The 19,871-nt window shown below is 46.6% G+C and overlaps 2 protein-coding genes across 2 annotated transcripts; both read left to right on the forward strand.

The window, feature by feature from the left end:
• Positions 1 to 11,010: 11,010 nt before the first annotated feature.
• LOC125548662 lies at positions 11,011 to 12,316 on the forward strand. The gene is made up of 3 exons (XM_048712224.1): positions 11,011 to 11,296; positions 11,424 to 11,593; positions 11,692 to 12,316. Exons 2-3 carry the CDS (start codon positions 11,426 to 11,428, stop codon positions 12,004 to 12,006), a joined length of 483 nt encoding a protein of 160 aa, XP_048568181.1. The 5' UTR covers positions 11,011 to 11,296; positions 11,424 to 11,425; the 3' UTR covers positions 12,007 to 12,316.
• A 3,463-nt stretch (positions 12,317 to 15,779) lies between these two features.
• On the forward strand, positions 15,780 to 17,044 carry LOC125548663. Its single transcript, XM_048712226.1, has 3 exons — positions 15,780 to 15,969; positions 16,100 to 16,283; positions 16,361 to 17,044. Exons 2-3 carry the CDS (start codon positions 16,116 to 16,118, stop codon positions 16,712 to 16,714), a joined length of 522 nt encoding a protein of 173 aa, XP_048568183.1. The 5' UTR covers positions 15,780 to 15,969; positions 16,100 to 16,115; the 3' UTR covers positions 16,715 to 17,044.
• The last annotated feature ends 2,827 nt before the right edge of the window (positions 17,045 to 19,871 follow it).

Raw genomic sequence — 19,871 nt, forward strand, 5'->3', positions numbered from 1 at the left:
CTTGCAAGGCTTATGTGATGTGCATTACCGAGAGGGCCCAGAGATACCTCTCGACAATCGGAGTGACAAATCCTAATCTCGAAATACGCCACCCAACATGTACCTTGGAGACACCTGTAGACTCCTTTATAATCACCCAGTTACGTTGTGACGTTTGGTAGCACAAAAGTGTTCCTCCGGTAAACGGGAGTTGCATAATCTCATAGTTCATAGGAACATGTATAAGTCATGAAGAAAGCAATAGCAACATACTAAACGATCGGGTGCTAAGCTAATGAAATGGGTCATGTCAATCAGATCATTCAACTAATGATGTGACCTCGTTAATCAAATAACAACACCTTGCTTATGGTTAGGAAACATAAGCATCTTTGATTAACGAGCTAGTCAAGTAGAGGCATACTAGTGACACTAAGTTTGTCTATGTATTCACACATGTATTATGTTTCCGGTTAATACAATTCTAGCATGAATAATAAACATTTGTCATGATATAAGGAATAATAACTTTATTATTGCCTCTAGGGCATATTTCCTTCAGTCTCCCATTTGCACTAGAGTCAATAATCTAGATTACACAGTAATGATTCTAACACCCATGGAGCCTTGGTGCTGATCATGTTTTGCTTGTGGAAGAGGCTTAGTCAACGGGTCTGCAACATTCAGATCCGTATGTATCTTGCAAATCTCTATGTCTCCCACCTGGACTAGATCCCGGATGGAATTGAAGCGTCTCTTGATGTGCTTGGTTCTCTTGTGAAATCTGGATTCCTTTGCCAAGGCAATTGCACCAGTATTGTCACAAAAGATTTTCATTGGACCCGATGCACTAGGTATGACACCTAGATCGGATATGAACTCCTTCATCCAGACTCCTTCGTTCGCTGCTTCCGAAGCAGCTATGTACTCCGCTTCACATGTAGATCCCGCTACGACGCTTTGTTTAGAACTGCACCAACTGACAGCTCCACCGTTTAATGTAAACACGTATCCGGTTTGCGATTTAGAATCGTCCGGATCAGTGTCAAAGCTTGCATCAACGTAACCTTTTACGATGAGCTCTTTGTCGCCTCCATATACGAGAAACATATCCTTAGTCCTTTTTCAGGTACTTCAGGATGTTCTTGACTGCTGTCCAGTGATCCACTCCTGGATTACTTTGGTACCTCCCTGCTAGACTTATAGCAAGGCACACATCAGGTCTGGTACACAGAATTGCATACATGATAGAACCTATGGCTGAACCATAGGGAACATCTTTCATTTTCTCTCTATCTTCTGCGGTGGCCGGACATTGAGTCTTACTCAACTTCACACCTTGTAACACAGGCAAGAACCATTTCTTTGCTTGATCCATTTTGAACTTCTTCAAAACTTTGTCAAGGTATGTGCTTTGTGAAAGTCCAATTAAGCGTCTTGATCTATCTCTATAGATCTTAATGCCTAATATGTAAGCAGCTTCACCGAGGTCTTTCATTGAAAAACTCTTATTCAAGTATCCCTTTATGCTATCCAGAAATTCTATATCATTTCCAATTAGTAATATGTCATCCACATATAATATCAGAAATGCTACAGAGCTCCCACTCAACTTTCTTGTAAATACAGGCTTCTCCGAAAGTCTGTATAAAACCAAATGCTTTGATCACACTATCAAAGCGTTTATTCCAACTCCGAGAGGCTTGCACCAGTCCATAAATGGATCGCTGGAGCTTGCACACTTTGTTAGCTCCTTTTGGATCGACAAAACCTTCTGGTTGCATCATATACAACTCTTCTTCCAGAAATCCATTCAGGAATGCAGTTTTGACATCCATTTGCCAAATTTCATAATCATAAAATGCGGTAATTGCTAACATGATTCAGACGGACTTAAGCATCGCTACGGGTGAGAAGGTCTCATCGTAGTCAATTCCTTGAACTTGCCGAAAACCTTTCGCGACAAGTCGAGCTTTGTAGACAGTAACATTACCATCAGCGTCAGTCTTCTTCTTGAAGATCCATTTATTCTCAATTGCTTGCCGATCATCGGGCAAGTCAACCAAAGTCCATACTTTGTTCTCATACATGGATCCCATCTCAGATTTCATGGCTTCAAGCCACTTTGCGGAATCTGGGCTCACCATCGCTTCTTCATAGTTCGTAGGTTCATCATGACCTAGTAGCATGATTTCCAGAACAGGATTACCGTACCACTCTGGCGCGGATCTTACTCTGGTTGATCTAGGAGGTTCAGTAGTATCTTGATCTGAAGTTTCATGACCATCATCATTAGCTTCCTCACTTATTGGTGTAGGTGTCGCAGAAACAGTTTTCTGTGATGTACTACTTTCCAATAAAGGAGCAGGTACAGTTACCTCGTCAAGTTCTACTTTCCTCCCACTCACTTCTTTCGAGAGAAACTCCTTCTCTAGAAAGGATCCATTCTTAGCAACGAATGTCTTGCCTTCGGATCTGTGATAGAAGGTGTACCCAACAGTCTCCTTTGGGTATCCTATGAAGACACATTTTTCCGATTTGGATTCGAGCTTATCAGGTTGAAGCTTTTTCACATAAGCATCGCAGCCCCAAACTTTAAGAAACGACAACTTTGGTTTCTTGCCAAACCACAGTTCATAAGGCGTCGTCTCAACGGATTTTGATGGTGCCCTATTTAACGTGAATGCGGCCGTCTCTAAAGCATAACCCCAAAACGATAGCGGTAAATCAGTAAGAGACATCATAGATCGCACCATATCTAGTAAAGTACGATTACGACGTTCGGACACACCATTACGCTGTGGTGTTCCGGGTGGCGTGAGTTGCGAAACTATTCCACAATTTTACAAATGTACACCAAACTCGTAACTCAAATATTCTCCTCCACGATCAGATCGTAGAAACTTTATTTTCTTGTTACGATGATTTTCAACTTCACTCTGAAATTCCTTGAACTTTTCAAATGTTTCAGACTTATGTTTCATTAAGTAGATATACCCATATCTGCTTAAGTCATCTGTGAAGGTGAGAAAATAACGATATCCGCCACGAGCCTCAATATTCATCGGACCACATACATCGGTATGTATGATTTCCAACAAATCTGTTGCTCTCTCCATAGTACCGGAGAACGGTGTTTTAGTCATCTTGCCCATGAGGCACGGTTCGCAAGTACCAAGTGATTCATAATCAAGTGGTTCCAAAAGTCCATCAGTATGGAGTTTCTTCATGCGCTTTACACCGATATGACCTAAACGACAGTGCCACAAATAAGTTGCACTTTCATTATCAACTCTGCATCTTTTGGCTTCAACATTATGAATATGTGTATCACTACTATCGAGATTCATCAAAAATAGACCACTCTTCAAAGGTGCATGACCATAAAAGATATTACTCATATAAATAGAACAACCATTATTCTCTGATTTAAATGAATAACCGTCTCGCATCAAACAAGATCCAGATATAATGTTCATGCTTAACGCTGGCACCAAATAACAATTATTTAGGTCTAATATTAATCCCGAAGGTAGATGTAGAGGTAGCGTGCCGACCGCGATCATATCGACTTTGGAACCGTTTCCCACGCGCATCGTCACCTCGTCCTTTGCCAGTGCCCGCTTATTCCGTAGTCCCTGTTTTGAGTTGCAAATATTAGCAACAGAACCAGTATCAAATACCCAGGTGCTACTACGAGCTCTAGTAAGGTACACATCAATAACATGTATATCACATATACCTTTGTTCACCTTGCCATCCTTCTTATCCGCCAAATACTTGGGGCAGTTCCGCTTCCAGTGACCAGTCTGTTTGCAGTAGAAGCACTCAGTCTCATGCTTAGGGCCAGACTTGGGTTTCTTCTCCTGAGCAGCAACTTGCTTGCTGTTCTTTTTGAAGTTCCCCTTCTTCTTCCCTTTGCCCTTTTTCTTGAAACTAGTGGTCTTGTTAACCATCAACACTTGATGCTCCTTCTTGATTTCTACCTCCGCAGCTTTCAGCATTGCGAAGAGCTCGGGAATAGTCTTGTTCATCCCTTGCATATTATAGTTCATCACGAAGCTCTTGTAGCTTGGTGGCAGTGATTGGAGAATTCTGTCAATGACGCAATCATCCAGAAGATTAACTCCCAATTGAATCAAGTGATCATTATACCCAGACATTTTGAGTATATGCTCACTGACAGAACTGTTCTCCTCCATCTTGCAGCTATAGAACTTATTGGAGACTTCATATCTCTCAATCCGGGCATTTGCTTGAAATATTAACTTCAACTCCTGGAACATCTCATATGCTCCATGAGGTTTAAAACGTCGTTGAAGTCCCGATTCTAAGCCGTAAAGCATGGCACACTGAACTATCGAGTAGTCATCAGCTTTGCTCTGCCAGACGTTCATAACATCTGGTGTTGCTCCAGCAGCAGGCCTGGCATCCAGCGGTGCTTCCAGGACGTAATTCTTCTGAGCAGCAATGAGGATAATCCTCAAGTTACGGACCCAGTCCGTATAATTGCTACCATCATCTTTCAACTTTGCTTTCTCAAGGAACACATTAAAATTCAACGGAACAACAACACGAGCCATCTATCTACAATCAACATAAACAAGCAAGATACTATCAGGTACTAAGTTCATGATAAGTTTAAGTTCAATTAATCAAATTACTTAAGAACTCCCACTTAGATAGACATCCCTCTAATCTTCTAAGTGATTACGTGATCCAAATCAACTAAACCATAACCGATCATCACGTGAGATGGAGTAGTTTTCAATGGTGAACATCGTTATGTTGATCATATCTACTATATGATTCATGCTCGACCTTTCGGTCTCCGTGTTCCAAGGCCATATCTGCATATGCTAGGCTCGTCAAGTTTAACCTGAGTATTCTGCGTGTGCAAAACTGGCTTGCACCCGTTGTAGATGGACGTAGAGCTTATCACACCCGATCATCACATGGTGTCTGGGCACGACGAACTTTGGCAACGGTGCATACTCAGGGAGAACACTTCTTGATAATTTAGTGAGAGATCATCTTATAATGCTACCATCAATCAAAGCAAGATAAGATGCATAAAAGGACAAACATCTCATGCAATCAATATAAGTGATATGATATGGCCATCATCATCTTGTGCTTGTGATCTCCATCTCCGAAGCACCGTTATGATCATCATCGTCACCGGCGCGACACCTTGATCTCCATCGTAGCATCGTTGTCGTCTCGCCAATCTTATGCTTCCACGACTATCACTACCGTTTAGTAATAAAGTAAAGCATTACATCGCGATTGCATTGCATACAATAAAGCGACAACCATATGGCTCCTGCCAGTTGCCGATAACTCGGTTACAAAAAATGATCATCTCATACAATAAAATTCAGCATCATGCCTTGACCATATCACATCACAACATGCCCTGCAAAAACAAGTTAGACGTCCTCTACTTTGTTGTTGCAAGTTTTACGTGGCTGCTACGGGCTTAAGCAAGAACCAATCTCACCTACGCATCAAAACCACAACGATAGTTTGTCAAATAGACTCCGTTTTAACCTTCGCAAGGGTCGGGCGTAGCCACACTTGGTTCAACTAAAGTTGGAGAGACAGTCGCCCGCAAGCCACCTATGTGCAAAGCACGTCGGGGAAACCGGTCTCGCGTAAGCGTACGCGTAATGTTGGTCCGGGTCATCTCGTCCAACAATGCCGCTGAACCAAAGTATGACATGCTGGTAGGCAGTATGACTTATATCGCCCACAACTCACTTGTGTTCTACTCGTGCATATAACATCAACATAAATAACCTAGGCTCTGATACCACTGTTGGCGTAGTAATTTCAAAAAAATTTCCTACGCACACGCAAGATCATGGTGATGCATAGCAACGAGAGGGGAGAGTGTTGTCTACGTACCCACGCAGACCGACTGCGGAAGCGTTGACACAACGTAGAGGAAGTAGTCGTACGTCTTCACGATCCAACCGATCAAGCACCGAAACTACGGCACCTCCGAGTTCGAGCACACGTTCAGCTCGATGACGATCCCCGGACTCCGATCCAGCAAAGTGTCGGGGAAGAGTTCCGTCAGCACGACGGCGTGGTGACGATCTTGATGTACTACAGCAGCAGGGCTTCGCCTAAACTCTGCTACAGTATTATCGAGGACTATGGTGGCTGGGGGCACCGCACACGGCTAAGGAATAGATCACGTGGATCAACTTGTGTGTAGGGTGCCTCTGCCTCAGTATATAAAGGACTAGAGGGGGGAGGCTGGCCGGCCAAGGTGTGGCGCGCCAGGAGAGTCCTACTCCCTCTGGGAGTAGGATTCCCCCCCCAATCCTAGTTGGAATAGGATTCGCGGAGGGGGAAAAGAGAGAGAGGGGGCCGGCCACCTCTCCTAGTCCTAATAGGACTAGGGGAAGGGGGAGGCGCGTAGCCCATGTAGGGCTGCCTCTTCTCTTTTCCATTAAGGCCCATCATGGCCCATTTAGCTCCCGGGGGGTTCCGGTAACCTTCCCGGTACTCCGGTAAAATCCCGATTTCACCCGGAACACTTCCGATATCCAAACATAGGCTTCCAATATATCAATCTTTACGTCTCGACCATTTCGAGACTCCTCGTCATGTCCGTGATCACATCCGGGACTCCGAACAACCTTCGGTACACCAAAATGCATAAACTCATAATATAACTGTCATCGTAACCTTAAGCGTGCGGACCCTACGGGTTCGAGAACAATGTAGACATGACCGAGACACGTCTCCGGTCAATAACCAATAGCGGGACCTGGATGCCCATATTGGCTCCTACATATTCTACGAAGATCTTTATCGGTCAGACCGCATAACAACATACGTTGTTCCCTTTGTCATCGGTATGTTACTTGCCCGAGATTCGATCGTCGGTATCCAATACCTAGTTCAATCTCGTTACCGGCAAGTCTCTTTACTCGTTCTTTAATACATCATCCCGCAACTAACTCATTAGTTGCAATGCTTGCAAGGCTTATGTGATGTGCATTACCGAGAGGGCCCAGAGATACCTCTCCAACAATCGGAGTGAACAATCGGAGTGACAAATCCTAATCTCGAAATACGCCAACCCAACATGTACCTTTGGAGACACCTGTAACTCCTTTATAATCACCCAGTTACGTTGTGACGTTTGGTAGCACACAAAGTGTTCCTCCTAAACGGGAGTTGCATAATCTCATAGTCATAGGAACATGTATAAGTCATGAAGAAAGCAATAGCAACATACTAAACGATCGCGTGCTAAGCTAATGGAATGGGTCATGTCAATCAGATCATTCCTAATGATGTGATCCCGTTAATCAAATAACAACTCTGTTCATGGTTAGGAAACATAACCATCTTTGATTAACGAGCTAGTCAAGTAGAGGCATACTAGTGACACTTGTTTGTCTATGTATTCACACATGTATTATGTTTCCGGTTAATACAATTCTAGCATGAATAATAAACATTTATCATGATAAGGAAATAATAATAACTTTATTATTGCCTCTAGGGCATATTTCAAGGGCATATTTCCTTCATTTACATGGATGAGCCAGATGGTTTTGTAGTACCTGTTCAAGAAGGAAAGATGTGCAAGTTATTAAAGTCTTTATATGGCCTTAAACAAGCTCCTAAGGAGTGGCATGAGAAGTTCGAAAGAACATTAACTGCTGCCGGCTTTGTAGTAAACGATGGTGATAAGTGCGTGTACTATCGCTATGGTGGGGGCGAAGGAGTTATTCTTTGTCTGTATGTCGACGACATATTGATCTTTGGAACCAAACTTGATTTAATCAAGGAGTTTAAGGATTTCTTATCTCGCTGTTTTGAGATGAAGGATCTAGAGTAGCTGATGTTATCTTAAACATCAAGCTGCTAAGAGATGAGAATGGTGGGATCACACTGCTTCAGTCTCATTATGTGGAAAAGGTCTTGAGTCGTTTTGGGTATAGCGACTGCACGCCTTCTCCAACTCCATATGATGCTAGTGTGTTGCTTCAAAAGAATCGACGGATTGCTAGAGATCAACTGAGGTATTCTCAGATTATTGGCTCGCTTATGTATTTGGCGAGTGCCACGAGGCCTGACATCTCTTTTGCTGTGAGCAAGCCGAGTCGGTTTGTGTCAAAACCAGAGATGATCATTGGCATGTGCTTGAGAGAGTTATGCGCTATTTGAAAGGCACCGCGAGCTATGGGATTCACTACACCGGGTATCCAAGGGTACTGGAGGGTTATAGTGACTCAAACTGGATATCTGATGCTGATGAGATTAAGGCCACAAGTGGTTATGTTTTTACACTTGGTGGTGGTGCTGTTTCCTGGAAGTCTTGCAAGCAGACCATCTTAACGAGGTCAACTATGGAAGCAGAATTCACAACATTAGACACTGCCACTGTTGAAGCAGAGTGGCTTCGTGAACTCTTGATGGACTTACCTATGGTTGAAAAACCAATACCCCTATCCTGATGAACTGTGATAATCAAACTGTGATCGTCAAGATAAACAGTTCTAAGGACAATATGAAGTCCTCAAGGCATGTAAAGAGGAGACTAAAATCTGTCAGAAAATTGAGGAACTCCGGAGTTATTACGTTGGATTATATCCAAACGTCGAAAAACTTGACAGATCCCTTCACAAAGGGTCTATCACGTAATGTGATAGATAATGCATCGATGGAGATGGGTTTGAGACCCACCGCATGAGTTGTCCATAGTGGTAAACCACTCTATGTGATCGGAGATCCCGTGAAGTAGAAGTGGGAGACAAGCTGTTGGTCAGCTGGGAGGAGAGTATCCCTATATTAATTATCCCACTCCGTGAAGATGCAATACTCTCCTGATCTGCATGGCAGGTTGATACTTATCTTAATGTGTTCCAAGTGGCTTATTCGGGTAAGCAGAGATGTTGTCCTGCAGAACATCTTCTGAGGAACACACCTATATGAATTTGACCGTTAACGTCGCATTCTGTGAGAATTGAGTGTTCTCTAATAAATTCATGAAAGGCCCTGGAGTATGACGTATATGCTCCACCCGCGGGGAAGCCTTGCGGCAGCCCAGTATCGGTCAAGAATTTGTGTGAAACTAATTTCACAGAAAACTTGTAGTTCAAGGCATAGTCCACTATTCAAGTTGTGATCTAGTGTAGCATAAATTTCTAAGTGAAAGTTCAACTTCATAGTCTCCACTAAGCACCGATATATAAAACAATGTTTTGGAACTAAATGATGAGATGTGCCAATAAAACTTTGTGGGGGATTGTTGGCGAGCAACACGTCGGAGTTCGGAGCGGGCGCAACACGAACGTCACCTTGGTCGCCATCGCCAGCTTGCACTGCGGGCACGGCTTGGCCTCCATGGTGGCCGTGGCGCAGTACCGGGCGCAGCTGCACATCTTGGCAGCGGGGTACAGTACATGGTCGTCTATGACTTCATCATGGTCTTCAACTCATAGAAGGTGAGCACCCCATCTTCGTTGAGCAGTTCAATCATGGTCTTCAACCTACACAGTACTCGCCGACGTCCCGCCCGGCTCAGCGTGTTGGAATTTTGCTAGTAGGCCTTTGGCTCAAAGCCCAACTAAAATTCTGAAATTCTCTTGGCCCATTCATGCACACATGTGAGTGGAGTGAGTGAGGCTAAACTTTAGTCCCACCCCGGAAGTTGAGAGAGAGTTGCACCTCTTTATAAGGTGAGCTCTTCTACCACTTGTATGAGCACGAGAAGAGAAGACCTACACGCGCGCTCCTCCTCATCACTCGCCTCGCCACGCCACGCCACGCCACGCCACGTCACGACGCGCCGCGGGTTGCGGGATTGAGCCGAGCCGAGGACAAAGCTATGCACGTTGTCTATATTTTTGCTGCATGGAAAAATTAATGAGTCATTAATTAATAATTAACGGACACGTTAATTACTGAACCGTTTCCGATTCTTTTGGATCATGACGACTCGGACGTGGGGTTTACTCCCACGACCTACCCGGCCCGCACTATATAGTCAGGCAGACGTCTACCCTAGCCGCCGCCGCTTCGTATGGTTTCTCACCACCGTTCCAGATCATTGCGCCGCCAAGCAAGTCTTCTCCATCCCTCCTTCCGGTGTGCACCGCGAGAAGGGACAGCAGGCCTCCGGAACCCCGCCTCTCGTGATCCTGTACGGGAGAGGGGCGATCAGGTTTTTGGGGAGCGCACTCGCGCGACTGCTGGCAACGACGACTTCGCGAACGACGACTTCTTCCCCGACCTCGGCAACCTCGTCCTCGACGACATGGGCGACAACGTCAACGCCGGCGGTGCTGCACCCACTACACTGTATGTGATTCTATCCTTCCCGTTCGAGATCGTGGTAGAATTCATACTTCTAGTATGTGCCCTAGACGTGATATGTTCATCTGCTATGCTAGTTCGCATGATTAGTTTAATCTCTGCTGTTGTGGTCATAATTTATCTTCTATTTATTTGGATTAAATCTCGTAGTAATTTGCTAATATTTCCAACACAGCGCTCGTCGGCGTGATGGTGCGATGAGAAAGCCCGTGTGCACGCGCACGCACGGTATATGTAGTAATTTTAAATGGCACGGCGGTTCTAAACAAATCCATGGTTCTCGTCTCCAAGTTCTGCTATATATATTCCGTCAAACAGGTTCACTGGTCCAAAATTTAACTCGCTCTTGTTGTCACCGTAGGAATTAGTTGCTGAAGTTAATCAAACACCATTCCCAGTTTGCTCGCCCAAACCAAAGATTCTCAGCAATAAATTCTTGCACAGAAGAGCTCCATCTCAATCAGCATCCAGTGAACTTGGCCAGAATTCCTATCATTAGCTTCCGGTGAATGGCTAGCTAGCTTTTGCTGCCGGTGCCATGCATGTATATATGCATGTGCGCGTGCTGAGTAGTTGATTCACATTTCGGTAGACCTGCAAAGAGGGTATAGCTCCTTGGCCGACGCAACTTCGCGGCAGTTTCCCTTTGTCATTGCCATGGGATGAGACCGTCACATGCTTGCTCGTTTACATGCCGAACCGCACCAGACTCTCCTCCTCACTGTGTGTGTGCGTGCGTGTGTGTGTGTGCTGCGGCTGCTCGACACGTAGTCGGTGTTGGGAGGCCCCACGCCGATCCAGTCGCTTTCCTTCCTTCTCTCTCTCGCTGCCCGGCCACACTTAAACAGCCCCGGCCGGCCTCCACCACCAGCGTCGTCGTTGTGCTCTGCAATTGCAGCTCGAGCCCCTTGAGGAAAGAAGCACACCAAGCGATCGAAGAACCTCGCGTGCATCCGACCAGTGAGCGACGGTGAGTCCCCTCCATCTCCGGCCACCTTGCTAATGTGCTTTTCTTCGGCCTTCCTTCCTGTTGAATGGCGACATGAAATTAGAGAAGGGGAACTAACCTAACCTACGCTGTTGCGGAGCTTGGACAGCCATGGACGCCGGCAAGACGCCTCATCCGCTGCCTCTGAGCGTGGCCCAAAAGCAGATCCGGGATGATGTCCCACTGGTCTGCGCATGGGCGCTCGTCAACGCCTTCGCCATCGCCGGCGGCCAAGCATCCCTCTACATAGCTGGCTACACCCACCTCCAGTGCATCCAGGTAACTAACTACCCCCCGTGTACTACCCCTCGGATGCTTGACATCGCGACCGATTCATCATGCGCCAAGTTGATAATTTGATATGGTGTCCTCTGCAGTCATCATCCATTCTGCCCTGCCTCTGGATCGGGATGCTGTGCTGCGCCGCAACCCAGTCGGCCGCGGCGGCGCTGGCGCTGCTGCTCCCATGCCACCGTCGCCGGGCCCGCCGTGCCCTCGCCTACCTCGCGCTCGCGGTCACCTTCCTCTTCCATGGCATGTACGCCATCCACTTCCGGATCTCCCTCGCCGCCTACCCAGGAGGATACGTCTTCGGCTGGATCTTTTACACCGTGGTCATTTGCTACATGGTGGTGCGCGACCTGACCTGCCTGTCTGACCTCCTTCGAGGTGATGGGTGGGGCAAGCAGTAGTGCAGTACGCGGTCTATTAGTTCAGCTAGCTAGCAGCAAGCTGCAAGGGAATAATTTAGGGCAGTATGCATTAATTCCGCAGTGACGATTGATGGAGTAGTGCCGTATTTGCGAATCTAGTAGCTGGCTGGTGTAGTGTTAATATCCAGATCGACTCTAGTATTTGGGCTATGCTTTGCTTGCTATATAATTAGACTGGATGGATTGTGGCTATCTTTGATGTATTCGACCTTAATTTTCTCCACATGTGATCATCAGACATGAGTTACTATATGCTTACTAGTAAATGCGCACGTGCAACACATGTTAATATTTAGGAATATATTAATTGCATGTGAATATTAGATATGTTATTATTTGTGTGTTAATCTATGATTAGTGCAATATTTGGTATGATATTAATTGCATGTTAAACATGTTTAACTCTCGTCATTGGAGCAGTCTAGCTCGTTGGATTAACTTAGTTCGATGGCCGAGATCAATTGGATCTGTCCCTTTAGGTCTTTTTATATTGGTATAGATTTAGCACCAGCTTCGGTATAATTGATGCTGCTGAAATTGCTGCTGCAGTGTATATCCATGTTGCTGCTTTGTATAATTCGACCTTTTAGTTTCACAGTTTTCCCAACCAAACAACTTTCAACTTTTCCACAGTTCTCACCTCACAACAACTTTCTCACAACTCACATAAGATTTTTCAAAATCCACAGCTCAACCAAACACACTCGAAGTCATGTTGAGGCTATAAATTCTTTTCTTATGACTAACGTGAGATCTTTATTGCTCATGTAAAGGGTTATAGTCAGCTAACAAAAGTTGCGAAATACAATCATGCATGCGGTAGTTGCTACCAATAAATGGTGCAAGCCTCGGTCCGATTGTAGTTAACCAAGACATGACTAACCCTATTCTAAATATAGTCGCAGGTGCTAACTCGATATCCATTGAATCGAAGACACACTATCTTCTAGTACAATCTGAAAAAGAAATTACCTTGGTTCCAGTCTGTGAGACAAATATCATGCATCCACATATGTTACTATCCTACTTGTGGTTAACTGATTGGGGAGCTTTTTCTTCTGAAACCCAGGACAAAACCTTTGCCTTGTTTTAATTAATTAACCCTATTCTAAACCTACTTGTGGTTAATCCTGCAACATTCTGCCTCAAGCATGACAACGACCGTCTCTGCTCACGCGGATGAAGTTGGGGCGGCGGTCCCAGTGCAGTAGCGGATGTTGCAGGATTGTTTGCACAGTTGTCGAGTGGCTGCGTCCAAGTCTTCTCCGCATCATGGACGACCCCTCGATGGTCGGGGTGGTAGTCTTTCATGGAAATATGTTCCACCCATCCACTAGTGTCAGTTCGACCTGGTGTAGAGTAGGGACTTGCGTGAAGACCGGAAGATTTGTTTTAAAGACGACAATTGAAACACCACTTTATGTTCGGGGTGAAAACCCTTGTTTTCGCCTTCATTGCTTGGACTCAGCAGCGACGAACTTGCATCGTTACCTTCTTGAAGGCATTGTCTAATTGCTAATGTGCTGGCCTTGATGGTTGATCTTGGCAACCAGGAAGAAAACCCCTGTCTCTCTCTCGAAGTAGGATTTCACCCCACTTTGTAAATAAAGTCAACATCACGTCCATATAACAAGTTTAAGTGCAACAAAATAAGATAGTCTGCTAGGGCACATGCACAAACATGCCCAAGAAATCATAAGAGAAAAAGGAAAAGGACCACCAAGTGGTCACAGAGTTAAGGGGCCTGCTGCGATGATAGTTGGCGAGCGGTGGTATGCAACACATCCATCATAAGTCCCAGACGCTTGTGGTCGCACTGCCTAGACGGGTGCCAGTGCTACAGAAATGAGGAATTCAAAGAATGAGTGACATGCATGTCTAGGGAAGGCCTTTTCAATCACCATCTTATTATGTGTCGCTCCAAGCTAACGCTACAAACAGAAGCTAGAATAGCCACCACTTCCTACCGGTCTGACTGGCTCTGGTTTGGAGATACCCAGCCAAGTCTATGGTCTCCCCGTCAGGCCCAAAGCTTCACAGAAAAAACTCCAGAGAGCTCTTGCCACCATGCACAACAAAAAAGATGTGGGTGCCCATGTCTGGAACACCACAATGGGGGCAAATCCCATTGCCCGCCCCGTGCCTCTTGATAGCCTCCGTCCCATAAGGGAGGCGATCTCTCTTGATAGCCTCCGTCCCATATGGGATGGGCACCTTCCATAGAGGAGATGTCCAGGCAATAGTCTGCCCATGGCATAGAGCATGGTATGCCAAGCCCGACAGAGAACACACCTGAAGGTGCAAGATGCCAAGAAATGGCGTCCAGAATATCCGCGAGCACCGGCGAAAGGGCAGCCCACAAGTTAGCCCGCTCTACGGTCTCCACTTGCCCAAATGACCGTCAGAACAAGATGTTCCACTAGCCATGGTGGGCAGTTGTGGAGAGGAGCACCACTGGGTCTGCACAAATGGCAAACAATCTTGGAAATCCCATACACAACTCCTTGAAGGTGCTGTTGTGAAAAAAGTCGACTTAGTCATAGGTGTAGCGGGGGTGCATTATCCGTGGGTGTTGAACAACCACACTCGCAAACTATTTGTGTTTCCTTCTTTTGATAAGGGTTAAGTTGAATTGGGATGACCAATGGAGCCTCACCTTTTATTCTCAATAAAGCTAAATAAGCCGATGAATGGGTGCGTCAAAAATCTAATCGATGATCTGTCAACAATGTAATTCGAAAGTGGATGTTGTACCCGCGGACGACCAAACAATTTAGTCAAATTATTATACTAGCTAGCTTCTCATAAAGTGGACGAACTAGGGTTATTACATGCGTATGCAGTATCCTATTAGGAATCACACTAGTTGGAACTTTTCTCAGGAAATTACTTGTATTACTTGTGTAGAGAATTACAATATCCAACAATCTCACCAGGCCAAAATTTCTATCATAAGCTGCCGTAAATGACTGACAAAGATTTTGGTTTCATCCTGTGTGAGTTATCGAAAAATTCCGTTCTTCCACGAGCAATTGAATCTCACCAACAATGAAGCTATGCCAGTTGAAGCTGACCGTGCTGCTACCCAATTAAAAAGAGCTGCCTAACTAACTAGCCTTTTATACTGCCATGTACGCATGTGCATGTGTGCCCGTGGTGAGACTGTCCACTGCAAAGATATTAAGCGTCCCACTGGCTAGCTAGCTTTCATGGTTATGTTTCATTCTCATTTTTGCACATCTGCAAAGAAACTAGGTCTCCCTCAGCATTGCCAAAGAGGGTATGGGTGCTTTATGCCTTGGTAGATGCATGTCGCTAATGTCGTTTTTGTTGATAAGGGTTTAGTTGAATCGTGTAGACCTTTGATGGAACTTCACCTCCCATTTCAACAGATTTAAACAAGTTGATGAATGGACCTAATAGATGACGGTTAACAATGTAAATCATCGTCAAAAAGGATTAACAATGTAATTCAGTCGAACAATTGTGTGCTAGCTAGCTAGCTAATCAAAATGCCGACGAGCCAACGCCAAGGAGTGGTGTAGCTGATCAAAATGCATGTGCGCGTGCTGAGTTCATTCACGTTTTTGTACACCTGCAAAGAAATGAGGCGTCCCACTCCATTGCCAAAGAGGGTATAGGGGCAACTTCGCGGTAGTTTCCTTTGTCACCGCCCTGAGATAAGATCGTCACATGTCGCCCTGTGTGTGTGTGCGCTCGCGTGTGCGTGTGCGTGTGTGTGCGTGTGTGTGTGTGTGTGTGTGTGTGTGTGTGTGTGTGTGTGTGTTGGGGCGGCCTCACGTCGCTTTTTTTGCTTCTCTCTCTCGGGCACTTAAAGACACTACCGTCGTCCTTGTGCCGTGTAATTGCAGATCGAGCCCCTTCAGAAAGAAGCACACACCAAGCAAACAAGATAGGAAGAAACTCCCGTGCATCCGATCGGTGAGTCCCCTCCATCTCCATCCACCTTGCTCATGTCATGTGTTCTTCTTCTTCCTTCCTGTTGACTGGCGACGTGAAGTTAGAGAAGGGGAACTAACCTAGGTTGTCCACTTGTCCTACTCCTACCTAGCTTGGATCTCCATTCCATGGACGGCAAGACCCCTCATCTGCTGCCTCTGAGCGCGGCCAAGAAGAAGATCCACGATGACGTCCCACCGGTCTGCACATATGCGCTCCTCAACGCCCTCGCCATCGTCTTCGGCACAGCAGTGGGCTACATAGCCGTCGACTACTTGGACGTGTCGTGCAGCCAGGTGACCACCTACCCCTCTCGCTCGCATGCTTGACAGCTTCACATTGCGCCAAGCTGATATATGGTGTTCCTCTGCAGCTCTCCTCCATTCTGCCGTGCGTTGAGCTGACGGACGCGGAGTCCGCCTGGTTAACCGCCCTCTCGATCGGGATTCTGTGCTGCGCCCCAACCCAGGCGGCCGCGGCGGCGCTGGCGCTGCTGCTCCCATGCCGCCGTCGCCGGGCCCGCCGCGCCCTCGCCTACCTCGCGCTCGCGGTCACCTTCCTCTTCCATTGCATGTACGCCGGCGCCGTCTGGACCTTCCTCGCCGCCGACCCAAGATACATCTCCGGCAAGATCTTTTTTACCATGGTCATCGTCTGCCTCATCCTGGCGTGCAACCTGACCTGCCTGTCTGACCTCCTTGGAGGTGATGGGTCGGACAAGCAGTAGTGCAGTACGCAGCCTACTAGTTCAGCTAGCAGCAAGCTGCAAGGGATCATGTTCGTGGTCGTGGATCAGCTCATGATGAGGTACTGATGAGAGCCTAGTTCTAGGGAATAATGTAGAGTATGCATTACTTCTGCTGTGACGATTGATGGACAAGTGCTGTAATTGCGAATCTAGTAGCTGGTGTGGTGCTTAATATCCAGATCGACTCTACTAGTATATGTACTCCATTTGGGGAATGCTGGCTATATAATTAGATTGGATGCATTGTGGTTATCTTTGATGCATTGGACCTTAATTTTCTGTATGTGATATGATACTCGGCCATGAGTTATATGCTTAAATTGCTCCAGCTTCGGTATAATTTGACGTTGGTGAAATTGTTGCTGCAGTGTATAATTCGACCTTTTAGTTTCACGGTTTTCTCAATCAAACAAGTTCCAACTTTTTTTAGCTAATTATCATCTTGATGAGTGAACCAACGGCTCTCGTACGGAGAGGCGATTTGGGAGGCGACCCCGATGGCGAAGGAGTGGGTGCCCCCTGCGGGGCCGCGGCGGAGGAGGTCGGCTGGACGGTGGTGCGTCCTGTCGAGGGGCACGCGCGGTGGAGCCCCGTGCCCGGAGGGCGGCCTCCTGGCCCGTCTTCCTCAGGCAGCCGGTTCTGGGCGCTGGCGGGGGTCGACTCCGACGATGAAGGCAAGGAGGGCGACCAGGTAAGCAGTCAGGTAAGTGGTGGTGGTTCGCTGAGGCCTCGTGAGGCGTGCTCAGCGGGTGACTTTGTCGCCCATGCGGAGGAGCTTGGGGGCTCCTTCGTGGCCGGTCGTCGGCGTGCTTTTGCTCCTGGTGGGCATGGCGGGCGTCGCCTGGCGGCGCAGATCTGGCGGCCGCCCAGGGGTGCGGATGCAGGTCCAGAGGGTTGTTCACGCGTCTTGTCGGAGGTGGGGCTGCGCGAAATGGAGGCGGCGCCGTTGTCCTCGGGCTCGGAGAGCTCGCCGGCGTCGACAGGGGTTGACGGCGGCGGCGGGATCGTCCCTGCCAGGGAGCCGCGGGACCAATCTAGGGTTTCGCCGGCTCGGGAGGACGGGCCTGTTTCCCAGCTGGGCCTGGCGGAGTGGCCCAGTTTGCCTGTGATTGGGCCAGGGGGGCCAGCGGGCGGCGCGCCAGCCTCTCGGGATGGGGGGGGGGTGCAGGGGCGCTCTCTCGTGGCTGGGCCAGGCTTTCCTGGGCCGTTGGCCTTATGTGCTCCGGTGGCAACGCTCGAGCCCACTGCGGTGGTGGACGCGCGGCTGCCCACTCCCCTATATAAGTAGATGTGGCTTGATACGTCTCCGTCGTATCTACTTTTCCAAACACTTTTGCCCTTATTTTGGACTCTAACTTGCATGATTTAAATGCAACTAACCCGGACTGACGCTGTTTTCAGCAGAATTATCATGGTGTTATTTATGTGCAGAAACAAAAGTTGTCGGAATGACCTGAAACTTCACGGAACGTCTATTTGGAAATAATAAAAAATCCTTGCAAAAGATGAAGACCAGGGGGACCACACCCTAGCCACGAGGGTGAGGGGCGCGTCCCCTACCTCATGGGCCCCCTGGAGCTCCTCCGACCTCAACCCCAACTCTATATATTTGGTTTTGGGGAGAAAAAAAATCAAAGAGAAGAATTCATCACATTTTACGATACAGAGCCGCCGCCAAGCCCTAAAACCTCTTGGGAGGGCTGATCTGGAGTCCGTTCAGGGCTCCGGAGAGGGGAATCCGTCGCCATCGTCATCATCAACCATCCTCCATCACCAATTTCATGATGCTCACCGCCGTGCGTGAGTAATTCCATCGCAGGCTTGCTGGACGGTGATGGGTTGGATGCGACCTATCATGTAATCGAGTTAGTTCTGTTAGGGTTTGATCCCTAGTATCCACTATGTTCTGAGATTGATGTTGCCATGACTTTGCTATGCTTAATGCTTGTCACTAGGGACCGAGTGCCATGATTTCAGATCTGAACCTATTATGTTTTCATCAATATGTGAGAGTTCTTGATCCTATCTTGCAAGTCTATAGTCACCTATTATGTGTTATGATCCGTTAACCCCGAAGTGACAATAATCGGGATACTTACCGGTGATGACCATAGTTTGAGGAGTTCATATATTCACTATGTGCTAATGCTTTGTTCCGATACTCTATTAAAAGGAGGCCTTAATATCCCTTAGTTTCCATTAGGACTCCGCTGCCACGAGAGGGTAGGACAAAAGATGTCATGTAAGTTCTTTTCCATAAGCACGTATGACTATATTCGGAATACATGCCTACATTACATTGATGAATTGGAGCTAGTTCTGTGTCACCCTAGGTTATGACCGTTACATGATGAACCGCATCCGGCATAATTCTCCATCACCGATCCATTGCCTACGAGCTTTCCATATATTGTTCTTCGCTTATTTACTTTCCGTTGCTATTGCTATCATCACTACAAAATACCAAAAACATTACTTTTGTTACCGTTACCACTACTATCATATTACTTTGCTACTAAACACTTTGCTGCAGATAATAAGTTTCCAGGTGTGGTTGAATTGACAACTCAGCTGCTAATACTTGAGAATATTCTTTGGCTCCCCTTGTGTCGAATTAATAAATTTGGGTTGAATACTCTACCCTCGAAAACTGTTGCGATCCCCTATACTTGTGGGTTATCAAGACTATTTTCTGGCGCCGTTGCCGGGAAGCATAGCTCTATTCTTTGAGTCACTTGGGATTTATATCTGCTTATTATTATGAAGAACTTGAGAGATCCAAAAACCAAGATTTATCCCTCAACTAAGAGGGGAGGTAAGGAACTATCATCTAGCTCTGCACTTGATTCACCTTCTGTTTTGAGTAAGTTTGCGACACCTAAACCTGCGTCTGCTATTCGTTCCGATATATCACATGTTATTGATGATGCCACTTCTCTATGCATGATACTTATGATGAAACTACTTCTATGCTTGATACTACTGTGCCACTTGGTGAATTTCTTGATGAACAACTTGCTAGGGCTAGAGAGAATGAAATTATTGATTCTGATAATATTGATGAAAGTGATGATGAAGACTTGCCCGTTATTCCTAAGGGTTATGTTTTTGATAAAGAAGCTTCTTTAGCTATTTT

This window comes from Triticum urartu, chromosome 3 (assembly GCF_003073215.2).
Source record: "Triticum urartu cultivar G1812 chromosome 3, Tu2.1, whole genome shotgun sequence".
Classification (NCBI taxonomy): Eukaryota; Viridiplantae; Streptophyta; class Magnoliopsida; order Poales; family Poaceae; genus Triticum; species Triticum urartu.